General features: G+C 42.2%; 3 protein-coding genes across 14 annotated transcripts in view; all 3 read right to left on the reverse strand.

Moving 5' to 3' along the window:
* rassf5 (Ras association domain family member 5) overlaps positions 1 to 6,323 on the reverse strand; it is a 30,403-nt gene extending 24,080 nt beyond the window's left edge. The window contains exon 1 of the mRNA XM_034586502.1: positions 5,471 to 6,323. Coding sequence (XP_034442393.1) covers positions 5,471 to 6,227 — 757 coding nt within the window. The 5' untranslated portion in view covers positions 6,228 to 6,323. The remainder of the gene's footprint in view (positions 1 to 5,470) is intronic.
* A 2,260-nt stretch (positions 6,324 to 8,583) lies between these two features.
* ikbke (inhibitor of nuclear factor kappa B kinase subunit epsilon) lies at positions 8,584 to 21,317 on the reverse strand. 8 transcript variants are annotated; one of them, XM_034586497.1, is made up of 23 exons: positions 21,200 to 21,317; positions 20,148 to 20,247; positions 19,780 to 19,911; positions 19,072 to 19,091; positions 18,910 to 19,028; positions 18,650 to 18,831; positions 17,617 to 17,777; positions 17,207 to 17,317; positions 16,823 to 17,002; positions 16,049 to 16,245; positions 15,509 to 15,567; positions 15,301 to 15,392; positions 13,583 to 13,684; positions 12,963 to 13,020; positions 11,723 to 11,835; positions 11,556 to 11,632; positions 10,887 to 10,926; positions 10,686 to 10,787; positions 9,859 to 9,955; positions 9,628 to 9,710; positions 9,337 to 9,414; positions 9,116 to 9,187; positions 8,584 to 9,031 (listed from the first exon to the last, which is right to left on the reverse strand). In XM_034586497.1, exons 2-23 carry the CDS (start codon positions 20,244 to 20,246, stop codon positions 8,968 to 8,970), a joined length of 2,238 nt encoding a protein of 745 aa, XP_034442388.1. In that variant the 5' UTR covers position 20,247; positions 21,200 to 21,317; the 3' UTR covers positions 8,584 to 8,967. The 8 variants fall into 8 exon arrangements, with proteins under 8 accessions (XP_034442388.1, XP_034442385.1, XP_034442389.1 ...); XM_034586494.1 differs by having other exon boundaries at positions 18,650 to 19,028; XM_034586498.1 differs by lacking the exon at positions 19,072 to 19,091 and having other exon boundaries at positions 18,910 to 19,039; positions 19,774 to 19,911.
* Positions 21,318 to 22,074: 757 nt separating this feature from the next.
* srgap2 (SLIT-ROBO Rho GTPase activating protein 2) overlaps positions 22,075 to 25,229 on the reverse strand; it is a 54,779-nt gene continuing 51,624 nt past the window's right edge. For 3 of the 5 annotated variants that reach the window (XM_034586489.1, XM_034586491.1, XM_034586492.1), the window contains exon 23: positions 22,075 to 25,185. In XM_034586489.1, the coding sequence (XP_034442380.1) occupies positions 24,622 to 25,185 (564 nt within the window). In that variant the 3' untranslated portion in view covers positions 22,075 to 24,621. The remainder of the gene's footprint in view (positions 25,186 to 25,229) is intronic. The other 2 variants (XM_034586490.1, XM_034586493.1) reach the window with 1 other exon arrangement.

Genomic DNA, 25,229 nt, shown 5'->3' on the forward strand with positions numbered 1-25,229 from the left:
TGTGCACTCATCATTCAGGAGCTGAGGACATGGTGGGATCTCCATACAACAGAGCACAAGCGTCACAGATCACTGCAGAGCTGGATAGCGACACTGCCTCCTCTCTCTTCTCCCCCTTTTCTGTCTCCTCTGCGTGAAACCCCACAGCCTGGTTGAGCGGGAAGTGAGTAAGCCTGTCTAACCCCACAGACGTGACATATCCCGTCAGTGTGAAGGACATGCATCACCTCAAAAGTGTGCGTCGTCTGGGTGCTTGTGTGTGTGGGCTGAGGTGATGCGCAATCCGTCGGTTATTGATGTGCACTGTGACAGAGAGAGCTACTGGGAGTTCTCCTCCTGCCCTACTTCAATTAAAGAGTACAAGGATGTGGTTCACTCACAATTACATAATCACAAGCGATGCCGGGTTTGCTCTGTCACCTCTTTCTCTTCTTGAGTGCCTGTTGTGTTTGTGTTGATTTAGTATGATGTAATATGTGGGTTATTTTTGCAGAATTGTGTTTGACTAACATGTGCTTGAGAATGTCTTTGTCCTGTCCTCTCTGCCCTAACCACCCCTTCCTCTGCAGTCCTCCTATCGCTATCCACCAAGGGCGACCTAAATATAGCCTGCTTGAAACTCCCCACTGCTCCGCTGTACGTACAGCAGAGTGACGATGTACTTCGAGGAGAGCAGACAACACCGTGGGTTTAAGAAAAGATGAAATAACCTTATCTCTATGTTGTGTCTCGTCACGTATTGTTTATCAAGCTCAAATAATGAATAACACCAAGGCCCAACAGTCCCCTTAAATTCAATCAGGCTGCACCAAACTGCACACACTCACAGATGTCAGTCCCCTACATAGAACTGATTTCTTTCATCAAGATCCATGAATTATTGACCGGGTAATTTGTTTCAAAGCGCTCTTTTTGCAATGTTAATGAAAGGGATAACAACAAATCCTGGACCTGCCCCCTGATCTAGATCCGAACCAAAATTTAATGGGTTCTTCAAACAATACAACAACCTTCCACAAATCTTCCAATGAATCCAGAAGTTTGTGTGTAATCTTTCTAATAAACAAATGTACAAACCAACCAACAAACAAATGGACAGCGGTGAAAACTTTGGCCTTTTCCTATCATTATTAAAGAGCGTGGTCTTTCAGTTTGGGAGCAGGACACATTGATTACATGTTCAGATTTTGTGATGCTTTCACTCAAAACCCTGTGCTCGCACTCTTGATAGCCCCTGCTCGTGTTTAGATTTGCTATGGTTCTGCTCATATTGTGCGCTTGCAGTCAGATACTTTGTAGCTTGGACAGATTTCCTGTGCTCCAGCTTCAGCTCTTTGCCTGTGCTCATGCTGCTTCTGTGCATCTGTTCTCTGAGTTCTCCTCTGCAATTGGATTTTTTCTTCTGACAAAATATCTGAGTGCAAGCACACACTTTGGGCTATTTGAGTAGATTGCAGGGTTATGTGTAAACATGAACATGAAATCAATAAGTCCTGTTCTCAAACTGAAAACCCCCCTAATAACAAATAACCTCCTTGGTGGAGCTAATAGCTTAACTGACACTGAAAAAAAACATGGTATAGCAGAAGTGTGACATGTGTTCATTTATAACAAACTCTGTGTTTTCAACGGAAGACATATGAGCTCTAAAGGAATGTTTTGGCTCAAGACAAGCAAAAACTATATTCATCGCAGGTCTGGCAGAGCAGCAGCTGTGCTATGCCCGGACAAGAAGGTTATGAGCCATTTAACACAAGTCTTTTCCCATGTTTTCTTCTTTCCTCCACTGTGAATGCAGCTTTGAGAAGACCAATCAGGAACCGATTCAAAAGCTCCCAAGACAAGGCCTGTACTGTGTTCATGAGAAGGAGAGGTAAATGAACGAGGGGATGGAGTTCAAGGGGAAAAAAACACATCCCTTAGAGAGCGATCAGGAATGCCATGGGGCATAAAGACCACACTAGGTGTGTGTGTGTGTGTGTGTGTGTGTGTGTGTGTGTGTGTGTGTGTGTGTGTGTGTGTGTGTGTGTGTGTGTGTGTGTCTCCCTGTCTCTGCAGTGACCAGCACATGACCCTAAACATACACTTCAGTATAGGTACACTTTAAAAACAAGGATTTATACTCAGTTTGCAAATATTTCAGCAGACATACCCTTAGCATGGCTTTATCAACTTCTGAGATCTATGTGAGCTTACGTTGCTAACCAGTTCATTGTTTTGAAACGAGGAGCTCTGGTCTCCAGGGTGTTCACCTTCTCACACAGAGCTTTGACACAGGGAGCAGAGACATGCAGGCTTGTTTACCAATAAACCAAAGTACAGAGCGAATGTGAGGAGGGAACGAATTCTTTCAAACATGGCAACTTTGAACAAAGCTAGGGGGAGGGTTAAGTGTTACTCCAGTGGGTTTTATGTCTACTATGTACATAATAACCTGTGTATATACAGTAACATGTGTGTGTCGTCCTCTTCTCGCGAGAAGTGAGAAACCACATAAATATAACAGCCTGGTTCCCTGAAAGCTTTAATTAAATATTAATCTGATGTCTGACTCCGTCTGCCTGTCTGCAATCCCGACCTCTCCATCCCTGAGGCTTAATCCCAGACAGGAGACACCCGGAGCTGGGATTATAGAGGCTGCCAATCCACTCCCTCATCCCCAGCCCGATGTGAAGAGATGACAGATCAAATCACGAGAAGAATGATAAACAACAATCACTGCACAGACTTATACTACTGTGACACAACGCCCTGCACAGTTTTGTATTGTTTAAATCATTATATATTTATAAAAGATCAATTCAAATATTTCTACTATATTATCATATTATATTCTTTCTTCTGTATTTATCTGTATATGTTTTCCTGTACAGAGTCAGATTTGGTATACAGAGCTCAGATATGTCCACACTGTCACACAAAGATGGACAAAACATCTCCACTTCCTCCCACTAATCCGTGCAGTTGCGATCGTGGGATGGAGCCGCGGTAGTGAGGTCCCACCGACACACCCGCTTGACCAATGTGAGTCACTCTCAGCTGTCAATAATGACGTTTCAACACGTTTTTTATCGCATCAAAAAACTTAAACTTACATCATTTTGATAAGACGGACCTAAACTGAGAAAAAAACGTATTCAACATGCACTTTAACCTTTTAGTTTGGTCCATGTTACATCCACTAACATTGAGGGGGTGGGATTTATGATACAATTTACGATAGAGATGCTTTAGCTTCACTTTGGGGAGCTGTCATGATGTCATTCATCCTTATATACATGTGTTATGTTATATAACATGTTGTCGTATGCGCCATTGTTTTATGCCCCATTAGGAAGAGATGCTACATATACAGCTCAGCCATCATATGGAAATGTTTAGTGTTTTATCTATATAGGGTGGGGATGGCTTTATAGCTAGTAGTACCACAAATCAAACTACAATCTAACTCCCTAGAGGAGCAATAAAGATTAAAAATATTGAGCACACATGGGCGAACGCCAGTGGTAGGAATTAATTCAGTGCTCGATAACGACAACAGAGCAGCAGACTATGAGCTGAGGCTACATAGACAGATTCCACTGCAGGGCAAGGCCACATCACTGCAGTCACTGCAAGTTACTCCACTGTCCCGGGGGGGCCGGGGCTGCATGGCTGCATCTATGAGATTCAGATCCAATAAACTCAGCACGGATAGAGAGAGGGGGATAAATTAAAGACAGACAGACGGAGCGAGGCATACAGTCAGACAAAGAGACAAAATGATGGCTGTTTAGGGTTGCGTGGCCTCCGTCTCTCACTCCCTGTCATTTGCTGGGTGTAGTTGAAAGGAGAGCATGTGTGCATGTGTGCGCAGTTTCTATTTTGGCAGTGCTGGTTGCAATTCTCCCCACAAAAATACCCCGAAATGCCTAAATTTGTATTGCTTGTCATAGATGTCCTGGTGACCCCCCCACAATCACGTTTGATGTTTTCCGAGAAAAAGGGAGCAGTGAAGAGAGTTGGCTCTGTGCAGGACCGGTGCTGGTAGCTAATTAGCCCGATCCACACAGAGACTAGTGAAGGTTTCTTGGTTTATGAAGAATCTCATGCCGTGGATTTGTGTTTTTGTGTGTGTGTGTGTGTGTACGTGTGTGCGTGTGTGCTCCAGTAATCTCTGCTCTCGCTCCACTGAGTGCTTGCTGATAGCACACTAAATCAGACATCTCTGCAGTGCTGGACCAGCTCTCACTCTTTTCCCCCTGTCCCTCACTCACGTTGTCTCTTTCCTCCCCACTGCTCCCCTTCTATCTCTCCGTCTTTCCTCATTTTTATCACCTTGCCTCCCTCCACCTCTTCGCACTTTTTTTGGGTCATTCCTGCTTCCAACTACTTGTCATCATTTCAAATTCTCGATATATTTCCCCTTGGTTTTGTTCCTCTTTGTCTCGATGTTTCCCTTTCTTTCCTCGCGTCTTTCCTCACTTTCAATCCCCTCGATTTCCTTTATCTCACAGTGCTGTACAGCCCCCCCATGACAGAGTGCTGCTGACACAATGCAAACTCAGCAGCCGCGTGTTCTCACAGACTCTCAGATTTACAGTATCTGCACAGAAAAGTCCCGCACACACACAAAGGCTCTTCAGGATAAGCTCAGTGTTTTTTTAGCAAAATGTGTGTGTTTGTGTGTGTGTGTGTACACTGGCTTGGCCTAAAGTGTGTGTCCCAGTGCTGTGCAGGTGGGATTTATGTCAACCTGAGCCTGATCAGCTTTCAGTCGGACAGAATGAGCTATAAAGTCAGCAGAGGCAGGATGTGACTCCAGAGATATCACACACAATGCATGGAAAACGTTTTAAATGACATTCGAATATAGAATTAAGAAAAAACAATGCTTTTCTCTGGTGTCCCTAGTTAGTAATCTATAAGACTCCTATAACAAATATGTTGTTCTCATCATTTTCAAGACACCAAGGGATATGATCTCATGCACACTCACAATTCAAGTGTGAGCTTAGAGACACATCCATCGTGTTTCTGGATTTCACCACTGTGTCACTGTGAATTCTCCTCTCGCTCGCAGGCTCTTTGAGCCGAGGCTGCAAATCACAGAGAGGGAACTCTGGGAGGCAAAGCTGGAAGGACAAGATAATGAGCTTTCCATTGAAGATTTCTGGCTGTGTCTGTGGAGCAAAACGCTTGGAGATGTCCTCTGTCTCACTGTCTCGCTCAATAAGGCACATGCTCATTTTTTAAGCAGAGAGCAACATGTACATCTCACAAAACTATTCCAGACAGAAGTACCAGAAAAGAGCATCTATTCACCAAAACAGTCCGTTGTGAATCATCCCACAAGGGACCCTATGAGTGTGAAGTACCTGCATGTATTAGTGTATGAAAACAGTAACGGGAAAAGCCAATAGATAACCAATGAAAACAACTCTTATCCTCTGATCAATACATAGAAACACGTTGGAGGACTGAAACTTACTTTGACATTTGAGTGCCTGAGCCGTGACCTTACGGCTACAGGCGTCACACCAGTCCTGCGTGACGGGCTTGGACTCGAACCTGTGTCCTTCACCCTTCTCGGTCCTCACCCGGGGGTCCAGTTCCTGGGGGAAGATGGACCAGGCCTCCCTGCGGGAAGGCTCGAGGCGGGCCAGTCTCACCACTCCGCTCCGGGCCTGAGTGAGCCGCTCCAGCGGGAGACCTCCGCTGTCTCCCGGCGCTGACACGGACGAGGGGTTGCTCTCATGCCCGCTGTCTCCGTTCCGTGACTCCCGGTCTCGATGCCGGCAGCTGCCGTCGCTGTGCATGGCAGTGATGCCCGACCTCTTGAGCGAAGCTCCCCTGCGACCACCGGTGTTCTGGTTGGAGTCACAGTGGATGTTGCGCTCAGCGGCGGTGATGAGCCGTGTTTGACTGTCCCCGGCCCCGCTCCTGTCGCAGCCGCAGCTGCCCTCCCGGTCCGGGCTACGTGGCGCAGCTCCGTCTCCTTCCCCGGGCATCATTCCTCCCCTCAGCGGCGCTTCTCCCGCTTGACTTCCCGCTCCCTCCACACCGGGGACGGACCCGCTCTCCCCGCCGCTGCCCGACCTCCTCCTGAACATCAGCTTCTCCAGGGAGGTTTTCCTCGGCGGGGTGATCTTCTTCCTGACGCCGGTCAGTTTGAAGACAAAGAGCGGCTGGTCCGAATCCAGCCGGTGCTGACCGGGGAGCTGCCCCACTACACTGGCAGACGCCATGGCGCTGTGCTCCTGCAGTGTGTGTGTGTGTGTGTGTGTGAGTGTGTGTTTCTCTCCGTGCTCTGAATGTAAACTCTCCTCAGACTGGCAGCGTGTAGTAGTGACGCAGGAGATGTGACAGCTTTAAATGCGGCGGGCGCGCTCCCTGTACAAGCGACAGGAGCGCGCACTAATCCCTGCTCCACACAGCGGTTTTGATTTGATGTGAATTCATCATCAAACACGAACTCACTGGATGACAACAGTTCTTCTTATTGCCAGTATTTACAGTAAGTCAGAATTATAGGATAGTAAGTAACTAGTATAGTATGAGATAAAAAGTCATAATTATTAGAAGAAATAACTATACAATAAAAAGTCAAACGTATGGGATACTAAGTCATGATTATAAAATAAAGTCCTAATTATCAGATATTAGATAAAATTAGATAAAAGTCATAACAGTGAGATCTAAAGTCATAATAATAAATTAATAATCAGACAAGTCACAATTATGAGCTAAAAAAGTCATAATTATGAGATGGTAAATCAAAACTATGACATAAAAGTCACAACTAGTGTGTCACTCAGAGCGTATACCTCCGCCAAGGTCCAACCGCTGCTTAGAAATATAAATGTTGAAGACTGGAGCTTGTAGCTTGTGAGTCTGGCATGTTTTGAATATGAATTGTATGCGTATCATAAGGTCTTTATGTCTCATTTTAAATGGAATGGAATTAGCTCCAGATTTGTACTTGGATCAAATTTGACACACTCGTAACACACATACCTAAACGTCATTTAAAATTCTAAACACACCCTATCTCACAATGTTAATGTTGTTGTCTGGATCTGCCTCAAAACGTGTGGTGTTTGAAATGTAATGGGTTCTTCCCTAGGTCATTCCCCACCCCTTCACAAAATTTCAAGGAAATCGAATGAGTAGTTTTCTAACAAAGAAACAGACATTTGGTTGGTCAAATATGAGGATCTTCAAGAATTAAACTCACTGAAATAAACATTTGCTCTGTAAAAGCCTCCTTCTCTTTAAGATATCCTGCATGGCAGATAACCTACAATTTCAAGAACCCCCAAAAGTTCCTCCTGTTGTTTTAACAGTGTACACCACAATCAACTAAATAATACTTTAACGTGTGAGTATGAAACAGGTGAGTCTACAGTAAGTTGTGAATCTTACCATGATGTTTAACGGTGGGAAAATCTAAGTGATTAAAACACAATGTCACACTTGTTTACGTGGGCAAGAAACAGCAGGGTGGAAATTTTCCATTTTGCCAAAAGCACGTCACATGAGCCGCACAAAACCACAGAGGCATCAGAACCCGCCCCTGAATCAAGAAAGCCCCCGACTACCCCCACAGCACTCCCACACAGACCTCGAAAGAAATACTTTTAGTTTCACTCTCTGTACTTTGCAGTGTCACAACAGCTCAGTTGTTTTCTGTTTTCTTTGAGACCTTTCATTTTCCCAGACCGGTTACAGTACACACACCAAATTTAACGTCGAAGGAATTTGAGAACAGACTGAATATGAGAGTGTAGTGTTCAGGACCTCATTGACCTCTTAGAACATGGTGCTTCATCCTCATTCAGGTACTGCCACTGTAAATTTACATTAACAGTGGACATGAAAATGTTTTTACTTTCACTTTTTTAACCCCTATGACTTCATAAACTGAGAGATCACTTCTCAAGACACAAGCAATGGAGGGTTTAAAAAAGGCTGATTACAGAAAAAGGTCAGCAAATTATGCAAACAAACAAACGGTGGGATTTCCCCACATTGTCATGTCATGCTGCCACTTCTCTGTGCTGTCACTAGACTTACTTCCGTTATAAAGGAGACGCTGGTGAGTGCTGAGTTTCCCTGATCTCATTTATTTTCTATTTATGTGAAACCCGATGATGAAAGAGAGAGAATTTATCTTTGATCAGGAACAGAGACAAATTTAACACCAGATCTAGAGACTACTACTCTACTCACAATCACTGATGTGATCAATGGTTGCTCATTCATTGAATTCACAATGATTGAAGAAGATCTAGAAACAAAGTCACATGCACTGATCAATCATCAGGAGAGAAACACCAGACGACTCCAGCCCTTCCTTTGACACACACACACACACACACACACACACACACACACACACACACACACACACACACACACACACACACACACACACACACACACACACACACACACACACACACACACACACACACACACACCCACCGACACAGACACAGAGAGAGAGAGAGAGAGTCAGTCTGGTTACATTTTTTTGTTAAAGGTTCTCCACCGTGCTTCTTCTGCGGGATATAAAAAGAGACACAGCCTTTGAAAAACACTCTTGGCTTTTTTCTAAATTTCTCTGACAGTCCATTACTGTGGCAGCCTATTAGAAATTCAATAGTACTAAAAGGAATTAATGGGATTTGTATTGAACTGCCTTACTCAGTTGCCAACCAGACACACACACACACACACAGAGACAAAAATCTGTCGATAACATTTCCTCTTCCTCTATTCTAAGCATCGTTTAATCGTTTATCTTTAAATTGAGATTCCCCTCTTATTGATTATCTTCAGTTGCTTCCTCTTCATACAACACAAACTGCAGGTGGTCCTTGAGAGAGGTTTCAGTACATTGTCCTTTACTGTTCATGATTAACAGTGAAAATGAGGTGTTGGTCAGAGATTTGTGAGTTCACATGCAAACATGCTGCACTTTGGTCAAAGGGTAGAGGGTCTGGTCAAGCTCGGCTGCAGAGCTGCTGCAGGGTTCACTGCTCCCAAACTGACAGAACAAAACACATACAGTCATCATTCAGAACCTCGCACAAAGAAGACACATAGTTAAGAAGATGGGCTCTCAACTGACCTCTCTATGATGTTGTTGTTACACTGTAGTTCTCTCACCAAAATCTCCATTTCCTCCTTCAGATGGTGCATCCTACAAAAAAAGCAAGATATCTGAGATAATGGCAAATGTCTCGTGAGCTCACACACACACACAGGTTTGCCCAATTATCCTTGTTAGGACTGCTATTGACTTCCATTCATTGTGAAGAGCCTAAACAAAACCTTGCCCCTAACCCACACCTCAGAAATGATGTTTTCCTCATAAGGACCGGGCTTTGGCTCCCATGAGGTCTACTGGTCCTGACAAAGTCAGTGTTTCTAATGAAAAAGATAATAAAGAGGTAATAATAACGAGTAGGCACACACACCCAATGCTAACCCTTACCCTAAAATGAAAACAAGTCCTCATCTTAGAATCTGAACATTTAGGTAAGTTGGACTTTTTTTCCTAAGAATGTGACAGTGTGAACAGATCTAGGTCCCCACAATGTACGTAATACCTAGTAATAACACACATAAACCCACACACACCTGGAGACCATCTGGTCCCTGGGTGTGATTCCAGGCTGCTCTGCTCTCCTGGACTGCAGACTGAAAAGGACTCTGTCCAGAACCTGAGGACGACAGATGAGACTAAGATGAAAAACATACACAATTATAAACAAAAAGCACAAAATTCTTCTTGATTTGCATGCGAAGACGTGAATCTTTAAGCTTTAAGTCCTCACTTTCCAATCAGGGATAAAAAGGGAAAAAACTGACCTTATCCTGGCGCTTTTCACTCATCTCCAGATCCGTCAGCAAGCCTGTGGAGAAAGCGCTGAAGTCTTGCAGTCGGGTCTGCATCTCCTGTAAAACACTGCACATAAAGGAGGAGACACACCAGTAAGTCAAAGCTGCAACGTACATTGTGCTAATATCTGGTTGAATCCAAATCAGGAAAAAAAAACTATTGGAAAAACTATTAAAGTGATATACTCTGGCAATAATCTTAATTTACCTCTCTGTTATAACTCTTCACCACAACCTTTGGACATGTGTTGGTTGTGTTACCTTAGAACAATTGTATGTTTGTTTAAATGTGCAATATACAACTATAACACTTACTGTAGGTGAGACATTTGACTGACTCTTCTTACAGAGTCGCAGAAATCAAAATACCCATTCATGTGCATCAGTTAAACAGTATTTATACAAATATACACAGAAGGAAATATGTGTTCAGAGTGACCTATAATACATCCTGAAATTTCGAGGGGAAAAAAACAGTTGTGTGTTGCACCTACTACGCCATTGACAGGAAAACATAAAACTATATAAACATAATATGTTATATCGACATCACTTGCTTTACAAATGTGAAGTGAGCCTCAATAATGCAGACAAGCAACTTAATCTGTAAGAGTGAGACTGCTGAGCAGTAATGTCCTAGTGCCCTGGGTTAATCTTCATATAAGCCTCCATCATGTGTGTGAATGGCTGTTAATGACACCAAATAGTTATCTTACTGTAAATAATCCCAGAGCTGTTGGCATAACAAAACCTAAGTGAATGTGCCACTGTGTTTAGATATGTGAGCTGAGAACCACCTGCTCCACGTCCTTATTGAGGCCAGAAGCTCTTTGTATCTCTGCACACAGTCGTCTCTCAGGAGAGATTTCACTCGCTTAATGTGGGAAGACAGGTGGATTCTGGGAAGCAAGAGTGACAAGCAGATTACAGGAGGAAATCCCAGTAACACCCTCATGGGCCGGGATGAGCAGGACGCAAATCGACAAAGACATACTCACTTCTCAAACTTGTGTATTTGTTCGTCATTATACGCCAACTCTGCGGTGAAAAATAAGACAAACATACAAGAATTGTCAGTCATACCATGACGAATTGAGTAATTAAGATACAGTGTATATCAAAACTAAAATTACCACCCTGCCGTTCCTCTACCAACCAGTGCGGCTTCAGTGCCTCTCGACACTTTGCATTCACAGCAACATAAGGTCACCGAGACCTTTGACCACTGGAATCTAACGAGAAAGAATTCCCTTAAGGCACACTTGAGATATTGAGTTCAACAGGCCAAAGACATGGTTTGTAATGTCACTGTGACCTTCACTTTTGACCCGTGACCTTCACTTTTCACCACAAAATTCTATTTTAATTCTAGAAAATTCCTCAAGGCGTTCTTGAGATATTGTGTTTACAAGGCAAAAAATAAACACTGTGAGGTCATAGAAACATTTATATCTGACCTTTGATGACCAAAATATTCTACTATCTTTGAGTTCAACTTAACATTTCTCCCAAATTAAAAGAAATTCCCTCAAGGGATTCTCAAGATATTGTGTTCACAACACTGGGACAGAAGTACGTGTTTCACGACAGACGGACAAGCTGAAAACGTAATGCCTCCGGCGACTGGCTGTCTTTGGCGTGGAGGCATAAAAAGGAAACACACATACTGCCAGTGACTCTGTCTTTGCGATAATACTGATGAATTGCTGTTATCTTCTGCAGCAGCACGTTCATCTTCTGACAGCTGTAGGACAAAGGAGGTCAAAGTTTAAATAAAAACACACACATGAATCAAAAACTAAACAAAATGTTGATTCTCTGGTCCCCAGCTTACCTCTTGTCATTGGCCAGGGTCTCTGCTAGCTTGGCCTGTTCTATCTGCAGCTGGTCCAGTCGATTCTGGAACTCTTGGATGCTCGCAGTGTATATGGGCAGGTGCTCGTGGACCTGTAGAGACAACAGCAACACACTGTCATTACGGCTGAATCAACAACATCACATGTCTGCCACGAAATCTATGATTCACACGTCACCATCATTCAGCTAACTTGTACCTTGGCTTACTTCCTTCTCCTGGTGATATTGCAATTTTCACAATGTGGTTGCTTAGTTTTTGCATAGAAGTTTAAATCCTGCTATAATACCAAGGCAATGAGACGATAAACTAATCTTTTCAAACTTAGTATATAGTATGATATGACGACATTTTTAGGTCCATATAAATGAATAGAAATCCTGAGATTTCAAGAAAAGGGTGATAATACAAGATAAAGTCATAATTTAATGAGAGAAAGTCATAATATTTTGAGAAAAACAAAACACTAAATTTAGAAAATAAGCAGCAAGGAGAACCTGTGCTCGACTCCAAAATCTAGAAACAGTGTAATTGTTTCTTGAGAAACTATAAAACCTCTTTGAATATTACACAGATGTAACCAATGATTACAGTCGACCACTACCAAACATTTCCTCTGCCACATAAGAGGCGATTTCCTCCAAGTCAGATGCAGTTTCTTGCTAAATCTTTTCAAAGTCCTGATAATAACTTACAAACTTTCACTAAAAAATAACTGAACAAGATGCTCCACATTCCTCATTTTAATGCAGGCGACAGGCTGATCCTTTGATCATCCCCCTCTATCATGACGCAGCCTAAACTAATTACTTTATTCTCCTAATTTTATGATTGTTTTTCTTGTAATATTACAACTTATAAACCTGAGACTCAGTGTCTCCTTTAAGAACACACCATCAGGGCAGATACTTGCCTTATGTCACATGGCTTCTTGTCCTTGATGTCTTAATCACATCTATACTAAATTACAAGATTTTATTTATTATACTTACACACAAATACTCTTTTTCTAACCTCACTGAAAGAAACAGCGTATGCAAATTATTAGAAACACCTGAATAACACAAGTTGAACAGTTGTTCTATTCAGAATCCACAAATTATAGCCTCCTAAATGACCTAACCTATATATGATAACCCTGAAACCTGATTCAGTTCTCATTACCACACAGAACAACCACATCCCTCCAGCTGCTCTTAGTGATGTCGCATGCACTCACCAGCTGCAGTTTTTGACTATGATCATCCGAGCCTTGGTTTTCTGAAGAGTGATGGTCACTGAGAAGAAAAACAGATGAGGAGAAAAGGGGAAAAAGAAGGAGGTCATGACGATTGTTAGGGCTGTCATGATATCAGACTCTTACTGAATGATTATTGTGACCAAAATAATTCACAACAACGATAATAGCACAGCAGCAATGGAAAGTTTAATAATAATAATTTAATGCGTCAATTTGATCTTTAGGATTTTAATTGTGTGATTTATTTCATTTTTTGGCAAATGAATTATGCTCGAAATAAAAGAGGTATGTAGATAGATGATGTTGGTTGCCCAGTTTTCCCACCATCAAACAATTGTACTGGTATATCACTACACTTGTAAAAATTATTTTAGTATAATTTTAGTTTACCTTTATCATCAAAGGACACGTGTCCAAATTTGTTATATTCACAGGATAAGAGTAAGCGCCATTGATCAGGATTCTACCGTTGAACTTAGTGAAGATTCTCCGCCTTCAGTTAATTGATATATATTAAGATATCAACTTCCCACCTCAGGTGTGACACAATGGATAAACGTTTACAGTATTTATCTCAGAAAGTGTGTAGACTAACTCACATTGTTTGAATTCTGTGTTGTATGTTGAGGCAGGACTGCAGCCTAATGGTGATCTTGTCGATACTGTGAATGGATTCTCCACACTCCCTGCGCAACCTCATCCTGCGGAGGAATGAGAGGAGGATTAAAGCAGATAAGAAATAAAAAATGGTCATGACCCAGGGTAAACCAGAATAACCGCACTGCGGTTGTATGCCTCCGCCAACCAGTGTACATATAATTGTAAACACTTTTTTCCCCAGATTCATAGAAGGTCACTGTTAACTTTAACCGCTGAAACAGAATTACTTTATGTTTGAGTCCAAATGACAACTGATGAAAAGTTAAAGAAATTCACTCAAGCAGTCTTGAGATGTCACATTCAAGAGGCCAAAAACATGTGTTTTGAGGCCACTGTGACCTTGACCATTGACCTGATAGCTGAAATATAATCAGTTAATCGATGAGTCCAAGTGAATTTTAGCATATATAATGAAATTCACGACGGGGAGTTCTAATATATCACATCCACAGGGTCGTGAGGTCACTGAGATCTTGACCTTTGACCAAAATCTTATCAGTTCATCTTTGAGTATCCAAGTAAACGTTTGTTCCAAATTTGAAGACATTGCCTCAAGCTGATCTTAAGATGTCATGTTTAAGAAAAACATAAACATTCTTTGTGATGCCACTGTGACCTTCACGTTTGACCTTTGGCTACCAAAATGAAATCCAAGTTCAAGTGAATGTGTGTGCGAAATGTGAAAGAATTCCCTCAAGGCATTCCGGAGATATTGTAACAGCGACCTTGACCTTTCACCACCATTTGTCTCCGTAGGGTAATTCTAAGGCACATCGAGCATGTCAAGACAACAAGTAAAAAATAGAATGAAAACAACAAGGACATCAGTGCAATATCCACTAACAGTTATAAATCAGTAAAGTACACTAAAATTATATAGTAAGAGTAGTCTATATGACTGTTGAAGGATGGTGAACTGGATAACAGCTGTGAAAACTGAGTTGTAAGAATGTAGATAAATACTGAATGATAAAGTGATCGAATTAAATTGAGGTAAATAATACAGACATAAATTATGTACAGTTAAGGTGATTCAAGAATATATGTACAGGACCAGGTAGCAGCAATAAGTATTGTAGCATATGAATGAATATATATACAGCAGATGTGTAATAGATGAATAAATACAGCAGTGGATAAATACATCTAAAGCTGAAATGTAATCAGTTTATCTTTGAGTCTAAGGGAACATTTGTACCAAATTTAAAGACATTCCCTCAAGCTGATCTTAAAATATCCTGTTCAAGAAAAGCATAGACATACTCTGTGAGGCCACCGTGATCTTTGTCCTTTGGCTAATAAAATCAAGTGATTTAATCCTTGAGTCCAAGTGGGTGTTTGTGCCAAATGTGAAATTATTCCTTGACAGGGTTTAAGAGATATCACCTGCACAAGGCAAAAATTAGTTTTGTGAGGTCACCATGAGCTTGAACTTTGAACTTTAAACACCAAAATCTAATCATTTCATCCTTGAGTCCAAATGAATATTTTTACCAAATTTGAATAAATTCCCTCAAGGCATTTTAGAGATATCGCATTCACGAGAATGGAACGGACGGACAACCTGAAAACATAATGCCTCCGGCCACTGGCGGTCACCAGAGACATAAAAATCCGTAAATCTAATATAGTTATTTTAACATGAGAGTTTTCTCACATGTAGCTGTGGTATCCCTGCAGGAGAAGCTCTCGGTGTGTGTGCAGCAACTGTATTATCCTCAGATACTGGTGGACCACTCCTACTATCACCTAGAAATATAAATGAATTAAAAGAAATAATAAACGGGTTTGAGATTTATAATGCACAAAATCCATATTAAAAATTAACAATATTCGGCAGGAGTGAGGGATGGAAAAACCAGTACCTTGGAGAAATTGTAGTCTGCCATGACATCAAACCTGGATGGGATGACAGGAGTCTCTGCTACAGTGGAGAGAAGAGAGAGCGGGTTGACCACATCCAGCTCATACGTGGTCAGTAAACCTTCAAGACGTGGATGATGACTCATTGTGGAAACTGTGAGTTTTCATCGTACAGCGTTTCCGCGGCGGCATGGCATATTTTGATGTTCCGCCATGAAAAAGTACAACCAATTTATACAAACTGTGTGTATGCATGTGTGCGAGACTTGCATTTGGAATTGCATGCACATATTATGTGTAATATGATTATTTTCCTTTTTAAATCAACCATCATCTACTCATCTTCAAATATTATCAATTGTTACTGAGTAAAATGTGAATATAACAGGTGATTCATAAAGATATTATGTGTTGAGTAAATGAATGGGACACTAGAATACACCTGATATTTCAGAGCTTTTTCCTACATCCCCAGGGAAGCAACAAAGAATAAAGAGATGTACAAAAACATAAAAAGATGTACATGTCTGTGATGATCTTACGTTCTCTGAAGGGCAGGCAGATGTTTGCTTCAGGCTCGTAGCTGAGCAGTAGGAGGGGTTGGGCAGGTGAGGTAGGCGGGAGGTTGACGACCTTCATGGTGCCCTCCAGAGAGAGGTCATGCCCCAGGTACAGCAGATGTTGCTGCTGAACCCCCATGCCAGTCTGCAATGCCACCTCCTCAAAGAAGACAGACACTCTGGTGGGAGGAGGGGAGAATGAATTCCTGATTCACAACTAAACAACCAAAACAAATTATCTACAGCCATAACTCAACATTAGCATTATCACATTAAAAGTGTTGCTCACAGATTTTAAAATAATGTGGGATATAATATTCTGCAACTGCTGCACACATCAAGCATGATTTTTATGTTGCAGTTGTTGGAGGAGTCCTCAATTGAATATGCCACGTAGATGGTGACTAGTGTAACCTGTCATCTAAATGTCAAAACACCACAATGCACCACCACATCCACATGGATACACTTTGATTTAAGTCCCATTGCACTTGTGTAGTTATTGATTGTTTTTACTATTCAAATTAATAGTCCATAACAGTTACAATTGAAATCAAACATGGGTAAAATTCAGCTGTTTGAAATTCTAGTTTTGTAAAAAATAACACACATGACCTAACAAGTCACGGCTAAAGCTCTCACTGACTCTCACTCTTGGTGAAAACGGTTTTTATTAAAGTCTGTTGTGATTTAAGCAATCCTGTAGTCAGTTTTATTTGTGCTTGATCGGGTGTGGTGACCCCTGTGCAGACGTACGTATTGTAGTGGTGTATGTAGATGCTATGAGCCATGGCCTGCTGCAGAGAGAAGAGGTGAACTGGCTGCCGCTGCAATATGTCTGTGGTGGCTGTGAAGAACTGGTCAAAACCCCAACAGCTCTCCTGGTCAGCCTCCAGTATACCTGCTAATACCGGAGATAGCTGCACCTGCAGGCCCCTGCAGACAGACAGACAGAGGGACAGACAGACAGAGGAACAGACAGACAGAGGAACAGACAGACAGACAGACAGACAGACAGACAGACAGACAGACAGAGAAGGAAAGGAGAGAAACATAGGTAGCCAATCAAGGAAAAGATTGCATTATGTTTTCATTAAAATCATTTACTCATATAAAACTTGTCTTTGTTAAGTGACATACTGGGACAGTTGGCAGCTGTGAGGTAGGTGATAGCTCCACTCTATAGGTCCTCCCTCCACACGCTGAACACCAGCTATTGCACCCATTGGTTTCTCTGTCGTTATTTTGAACCTACACAGCAAAACACACATGTTAGGCTCCTGTATCATTGATGGATGCTCATGTTCATCCACGGAGAAATATTATTCAATTTGTATATTTCTTTGGAGGGAAATTCTTTGTCTTTGGCACAATTAAATCTGTTAAATTTAGCTTTTATTAACACAGCTTTACAACATCGATGTAGACCTTGGCCTATGACAAGTAGTTTTAGACCAATCTTAGTGTCAAGTTGAAACTGCCATGCACGATTAGGATGTGGGGTTACAATCACAACTGTGTAGTCACTGATTTTGTTTGTACGAACTTACATGGTGGGCTTGTTCCTGCGGGGTCCTTCAAACGGTGTGAAGGGAAGACTCCCAGTGGCAGCGTGGTAAAATGTCACACCAATACTCCACAAGTCCACATTCACTCCATAGGATTTGTGATGGTGATGGCGGAGCACAGCGCGCTCATACATGTCTGGATGCTACACACACACACACACACACACACACACACACACACACACACACACACACACACACACACACACACACACACACACACACACACACACACACACACACACACACACACACACACACACACACACACAGAATAGAACCTGTTATACAACAGTCATTGGACACTCATGCTACAAACATTTACCAATAAATATATATATATAAACAGTTTTCACTGTGCATCACATAAGCCAATGCTTGTTGGTCTGTCAAACTGGTCTGTATATGCAGCATTTCAGTATTTAGGTACTTGAAAACCTTTATAGCTAGTATATGTACTGATTTGGCCACTAGAGGGCTACAAAGTATTGATCATGCAAGTCTCTTTGAGGAGATCAGGGATCTTCAGGTCTTTTCCCACAATGTCAGTTCAAAAGGCTGCCAGGTTTTGTTTGCTGTTACACTTTTCTCAGGTAACACAGGATTTTCACACTTATTCTATGGGTGTTTAGGGTTTCTTCAAGAGAAAATGGGAATTTTATATTCAGCAGTATAAAGGTAAATTGATTTTGTGGAAAGGACAGGTTACAGACTGTAAGCACACAACCATTTATATCCAGACATTTTTCCAGCTGTTTTCCCACATGGGCTCACTCTGAAGGGACATCTTACCAGAGGGCTGGCAGGAAAAGTTCTAGAAAATGACTGGAGCAACAGACACGGACATTTGCGTTCTCATATACAGCCCCTCTGAAAAAATTCAGGGTAATGTCCAGTGTTCAGAGCATGTAAGAAAGCAGCTTAAGACTATTTGAGCAACATCTCGCTGAGAACCAAAGGGAGGGGCAAGTTGAAATAAACAATGTATATAACACCTTTATGTACATGATCTTACCAGATACTCTTCAGTCCCATAGATGGACATAAACTTCTCATCATCCTCCAGCTCTCTTGCTGCTCCAAAGTCTGTCAGCTTGTAAACAGACTTCCCGTCCTCCCCGACCTGCCGCATGATGTTGCCCGGCTTGATGTCCCGGTGGACCACTCCATTTTCACGCAGGTGGTTCATCCCCTGCACTGAGGAGAGCAGAGAGAGGAATACTTCCAACAACAGGTACATGAAACTATTCAGCAGCATCAGATACAGCCACCCACCTACACACTGCAGCACAGTGAGGAACTCTGTTTCTGGCAGGCCAAAGGCATTTTCAGCTTCCTCCAGCAGACTGAGCAGACTCCCTCCGGAGCAATACTCCATCACCAGCACCTTCTGCTTAGAGGGCAGCTAGCGAGAGAGGGGAGTAAGGAAGTAAGGTGCACTTGTTGAAATCTTCCTCCTAAGGCTGCAAATTATTTTGGATTGTTTGAGTTTACTGGACACTTTATTTTTTATTGGCTGACAAGGGTAACTGTAGAAAAGTTATCTGATTCCAGCGACCAACAGCGTAAGACAAAGACTACATCCATACTGCTACGTTTAGAGACACTAAAACTAAATTTGGAAACACAGCTAGCCCCCAATTTCAGTAAACTATGATGTAGACACTCACAACCGCTGGTCTTTTCTGTCACGACACAGCCTTTGCTGAATCGTTCGGCTCCTATCACATGACCTCCTTATATTAAACAACTGGCCTCAGGGCCCAGTCAAACATACGAGAATACGGAGCAAATATCGCAGGTCAAAGTTCACTAAACTCCACGTGAAGCCAGAATTGCTTTGCCATAGTACGTGTATGTCTTTCGCATACTAGCTGACACAAATTAGAAGGGAACGGAAGGCGAAGGTTTGCAACATTCTCATATATGTGACTGTGACTTAGGATGGACAGGGATTAAAACAGATATTGATCCAAAAAGCTTGTTTGGACAGAGATGTTTTAGTTTGATTTCAAAGGAAAGCGTAGTAGTATTGATGTAGCCCAAGAAAGATAGTCCTATTTTGTCTCCTCCCATGACCATATCTGTCTTCTTCCTTTGTCCTTGCTTTGGTTTTTCCTCTTCTCGTTGCAGCCTCACCTCTTCCACAGCGTACAGCTTGACAATAGTGCTGTGGTTGAGCTTCCTCAGCATCTCAAACTCTCTCATCTGGACCTCATGAGGGCGGTTGTAGCTCATCACGTTGAACACCTTGACAGCTACCAGCTCACCGGACCTCTGCACAAACACACACACACACACACAAGTTTACATCAGCGCAACATACACAAAGCATCATCGAGAACATCAGAAACAGCCCACGCAACCACAGCCAAACACCTTCTGTTATCACACATCCTGGAGTCGTGTTTGAACCAAAAGTAGGCTGAAAACATCTGAGAGGATGGCAGCAGTGACCTGAAAGATCTGCTCAGCGGAAAACAACTTAACAATATATCCTTAGCTTGGCCTACCTTGTTCCGTGCTTTGAAGACACTGGCAGTAGCCCCCTGACCGAGGACGTCCTGCAGAGACCACAGGTAGTTTGTCGTGCTGGCCGTCATCCCTGACATTCTGGAGGAAGAGACAGAGATTTAGAAAAACATTAACAGAGACGGGGAAGTCACATATCCTTATTCTTTGGCACCTAACTAGCTAATTAATGACGAACTTCACAGAAAGGTCAAAGTTAAAAGTAGATTATAAAAGAAGAAGGTTATAACAGTGGCCTACAGTATAATAAAATAAAAAAACACAAGGATTCTTTCACCACCTGGAGAATTCTGTGTTGTTGTGAACGTGTCTGAGCGGAGAATCACCTGCTGTGATATTCATGTGAAAAAGACAAGTTCTCCACAGGGCTGGGCGATAAAACAACAATAATAATAATAATAATTATTATTATTATTATTATTATTAATAATAATAATAATACACAATCAATAATTATGCTATATAATTTTCATGAATAGCAACATGACAGAGGCTCAGTATATATCAATATGATGCTTCACCCTGGAGCAAAAAACTGTCTTTAAACTTATAACACATGAATAATGTGATAATTATCGATATCGACTATCAACTTTGATCTTGATATAATTCTGATCCATATCGCCCAGCTGTAAGCTGATATGACACACTTCTTTTAACACAACATATTTTCTGTTAAACACATTCAACACCTTCATCATACTGACGGAAACGTTAGCTTTCACGTTAGCTTCGCTGCTGTGGCGTTAAAATCGGTTTCCCTGTGTGTTCAGTTTCCTGTCGCGTGAACTCAATTGCTAGCTAAACGCTCTGTCGGTTATTACACGGTGTTCCAGCACGACTGGTTATCCCGGGTTATGTGGAGTCGAGATAAACCTGACGGGTCAAACTGCTGCTGTCACGGTAAAACTCGGCCAGTGTGTTAACAACAACAACCACAACAACAACAACACATCTGCACAAACAGCTGCAGAATGGCGGCTCTGTAAACAGGTGAGGTAGAGTCAGGACCTGCTGCTGAACAGAACTTTACCTGAGTTTCAACTGGATCCTCACACCTCATGAGTCTGTCTGAAGGCAGCAGCTGGAAACACAACACATTGAGGAAGTGTGTGTGCGTGTGTGTGTGTGTGAGTGTGTGTGTGTGTGTGTGCGTGCGCGCGCGTGTGTGTGTGTGGCGCTGGGCGGACTCAGCAGATGAAGGCGGAAACACAGCAAAGTGAAAAACTGTTTTAAAGTCCCTGAAAAACTGAGAAAACAAATTGTCCCTGAACTCCCCACTGTGTCTACACACTGCATGGTGACTGACAGACACACACACATTACATTATGTATTAAATATGACTTTATATGTCACATTATATATGACTGTCACTTTATATATGACTTTCTATGTCTCAGTATATATCACCTTATATGTCACATTACGTATATATGACTTTATATGTCTCATTATATATGACTTTATATGTCACTTTATATATGACTTTATGTCACATTATGACTTTATGTCACTTTATATGTCTCATTATATATGACTTTATATGTCACTTTATATATGACTTTGTCACATTATATATGACTTTATGTCACTTTATATGTCTCATTATATATGACTTTATATGTCACTTTATGTCTCATTATATATGACTTTATATGTCACTTTATATGACTTTATAGGTCTCATTATATATGACTATGTCACATTATATAGATATCACTTCATACTGTGACAGAGTCTGGATTTATTTTCTCTATCTGTTTATACTGTAAAACCCAGTTTGCACCAATGAAAGGTTTCGATAACTGTGGGATAAAAAGTCATAAATATGAAGTAACAGTACTGAGATCAGTCACAATTTGATTGATTTGGTTTACATTTTCATTACAACAAACAAATTGAGACTCTTTATAGCAAGCAATGTTTATTAAAAAACAAATCTACTACAAGAACTACACATAGAATTATATAAGGCCTATTTGATTAAACTACTATTGCTATTACTGTACAATATTGTACCAAAAAAAGAGTGTACCTCTGTAATGTACAACATTGTATATACAAAGTACATCTGAACACAGGATTCTCCAGTAATACAGAGACAACTATAAATAGATTTGACATTACAGTCTATTTTTTTTAGTTCTGCTGTTTTCAAATGGACACAAAAAAATGCATATTTAACAATATTCAACTCCGACAAATCATCCCCACACACAGTTAGTCCACACACAAGCAAAGGTTGTTCAAGTGCACGATGATTGATTTGAGATCACAGAGGGTCCCAGCTCCTCTCGACAGCACGGCCAGGACAAAACACACCAACCACCCACATGCGCGTGTGTGTTACGTGTGAGTGTGTGTGAGCGCGTTGACCACAAACACCCGCACGGTCACAGTCCCTCCAGTTGTCTCGATGAGGTAAGAGCAACACAAATATACCAGGTAATACACAAACAGTATACAGAGATTAGGAAAAACAAAACTTTTAACAATTATAATTCATTACCTGGTGAAGAGCATATACAGGAATGCAGTATGTGCTGTATTCTTGAGGAAACACTTGAGGATGGGGGAAAGTGTGATTAAAGGGAACACCAGGGTGACAATTAGTTCAATACTTTCTCAAGAAAGTGAAATACAATGAAAAAAAAAAAGGCTTTATTCAGTTTGCCCTGAATGTTATATCTCCACATTTGAAGTTAATATTCAAAAAAAATTAACAACATATCGCATTTTCCATCACCAAATAATACCAGGAAAAAAGAAAAGTCGGTTTAAGTCCTTGGAGTTGGGATTCCTCATCCTGTTTCTACGTAAAGCTGGGCTGCCACTGGTGCTACAGCAGTAACTGAAGACAAGACAACGGTTCATGTATCCCTGCAGGCTTTTTTTTTTTTTTTTTTTTAATCTGATGACACATATACACAGTGCATATTTACTCGGGCTGCTGCAACTCCAGAAGAGAGACGTATGTTTTTCCTCTGTGTCTGCGGGCAGCTGCTGCTGTTGTTGGGTAGCAGCCCTTTATGATGAGTGGGGCAAGGCTGTGGTGAGGTGCATATATATACTCTACATCCACACATGCTCAAACAGGCGCACACCCACGGCTCCACAGCTCCACAGCATACCATAACCTGTTCTGATCATTAAAGGAAAAAAAAGTAATAGAAGCAAACGTTGCTTCAGAGCTCACTGGATGAGGTGGTTGGTTGTGGCGGACCCTCAGCTCCATGCTTCCAGTTATAGATTATTAAACATACATACACACCATTAGAATAATAAAACCCTTTTTTTTCTGTTAAGTATATATTTAAAGGAGCAAGCTGTGTCTTTGTTTGAAGCTGGTACTGCAGATACATAGAATGATGCAACCAGTCCAGCTCGCCACTGTGGCGGCCGTCTGTGTGGCCCCGGCATGCGAGGAAAACCTGAAAGGGCGTTTAGCTGCCACGAAACACTACCACACACCGACTTAGAAAACATGTGTATGCGAGTGTGTGTACAGTCCAACATCACATATAAAAATGCTGGGTTTCAGTGGTCCCCTACACACATAACAAAACTGCAGGAGAGAAGCAGCAGAACGCTTCAAAATACCAGCTTTCTTTTTTTTTTTCTTATTGCTATATATGTATTTAGAATTACTGTTGGCCATTAAAGTATATTGGAGAACAACTGCCCTGTTATGCTCCTGTTGTGGTACTAGTACTGAACAGTCATTTAAAAAAAAAAAAAAAAAATCACCAACATATCAAACACTGGAGAAAAAAAATCAAATAAAGCTCTTGATCACATGACTTACACTGATATTTGGCCCAGTTTTCTTTCACCATGCACCTTTCTCTCCAGTCTTCTGAAGCAGCGAGTCAGTGTGTGTCATTTCTACACAGAGCGAGAACTAAAGCATTTCACAGTCTACTCTCAGGAATCAAACGCTCCCTTCCAGTCCGCTAGTCATGGGGTCATTAAGAAGAAGGGGAAAAAAAAAACTGTCATATCTACTATACAAAAAAAATCAAACTGTGCTTTTTGTTCCTTACATAGATCTCTGTGTGTAAAGGCAGGTAGCACTCTCACACGCCCACTCACACACAATTTTCATCACGTCACAAACTAGTGTATGTAAGCTCCAGGTGCTGTAGGTGTCCATCCTGAGTCCCGTTCCCTTATGAAGGATTTAAAAATCCCGTGAATCACTGGAATCTCTGTGGTGACCGAGAAAAAACCAGTGTGTTTGAAGGGTGTTAACTGACCTACACCTTGTGACAGTTAGGAGCTGCCAGAACAGGGCGGGGAAAACCTCCAAAAAGGGAACAAGGCATCATTCGCCTGCACACCAGGAAGTGAATGCTACACACGAGTAGTGGGTTAGGGCTGAACAAATTAAGTGCTCTCTACAACCTGGTAGAAGAGTCTGTAAGGATCAGTGTTGTTGTTTGGGTCGAGCGGTTTTAAGCTGGGCAGGATTTGTCAGACTGGGGAGAAGGTGGAGGAGGAGGAGTGCTAGGGAGTGAGTGTGTGTGGCCTGCAGGTGGAAGTGGAGGTGTTGGGGGAACAGTGGATGTCGGGGAGCCCATCGCTGGACTCCCTCCCCCGCTCTTCGGGAAAACCACCGGCTTGGGTCTTGTTGCCGGCGGGCGCAGCTCTCTGAAGGAAGGTACGGAGGAGGAGAGGGAGGAGGAGGACAGGGAGGGGGATGTGGCAGAGGGCAGGGGGCTCCGCGGCTGGCTCTTGATGGGGCGGAAGGAGGAGGGTACGTCGCTGGCGGAGGAGGCGCTGCGCTGGAGCGGGTGAGCATGCAAGGAGCCGCCCTCACCATCGCGCAGTAGACGGGAGTGGAGCGGACTGGAGGGCTCCGAGGCTCCTCCTCCTCCGCCGCCGCCACCACTCCCACCTTTCAGCTGCTCCAGTGTGTCCAGGACCACATCGGGGGTGTGTGTATGTTTGGAGCTCTGCCTCTCCGACTTACTGAACTCACTCAGGCCAGGGCTCATGGGCACTTCGATGTCCTGCAACAGACACACATACAGTAAACACACAAACGTAACACACTGTAGAC

The sequence above is a fragment of the Hippoglossus hippoglossus genome, chromosome 5 (assembly GCF_009819705.1).
Source record: "Hippoglossus hippoglossus isolate fHipHip1 chromosome 5, fHipHip1.pri, whole genome shotgun sequence".
Taxonomy (NCBI): domain Eukaryota; kingdom Metazoa; phylum Chordata; class Actinopteri; order Pleuronectiformes; family Pleuronectidae; genus Hippoglossus; species Hippoglossus hippoglossus.

What these genes read in the sequence shown, in the direction of transcription:
- ikbke (XM_034586494.1), bottom strand. Translation starts at nt 20,246, where the DNA reads ATGTCAGGGATGACGGCCAGCACGACAAACTACCTGTGGTCTCTGCAG. An exon ending in CACAGCTGCCAACTGTCCCA is followed by an intron (nt 17,003 to 17,206) that starts GTATGTCACTTA and finishes GTCTGTCTGCAG; the next exon opens with GGGCCTGCAGGTGCAGCTAT. An exon ending in AGGAAAACATCATTTCTGAG is followed by an intron (nt 9,188 to 9,336) that starts GTGTGGGTTAGG and finishes CTTTTTTTGTAG; the next exon opens with GATGCACCATCTGAAGGAGG.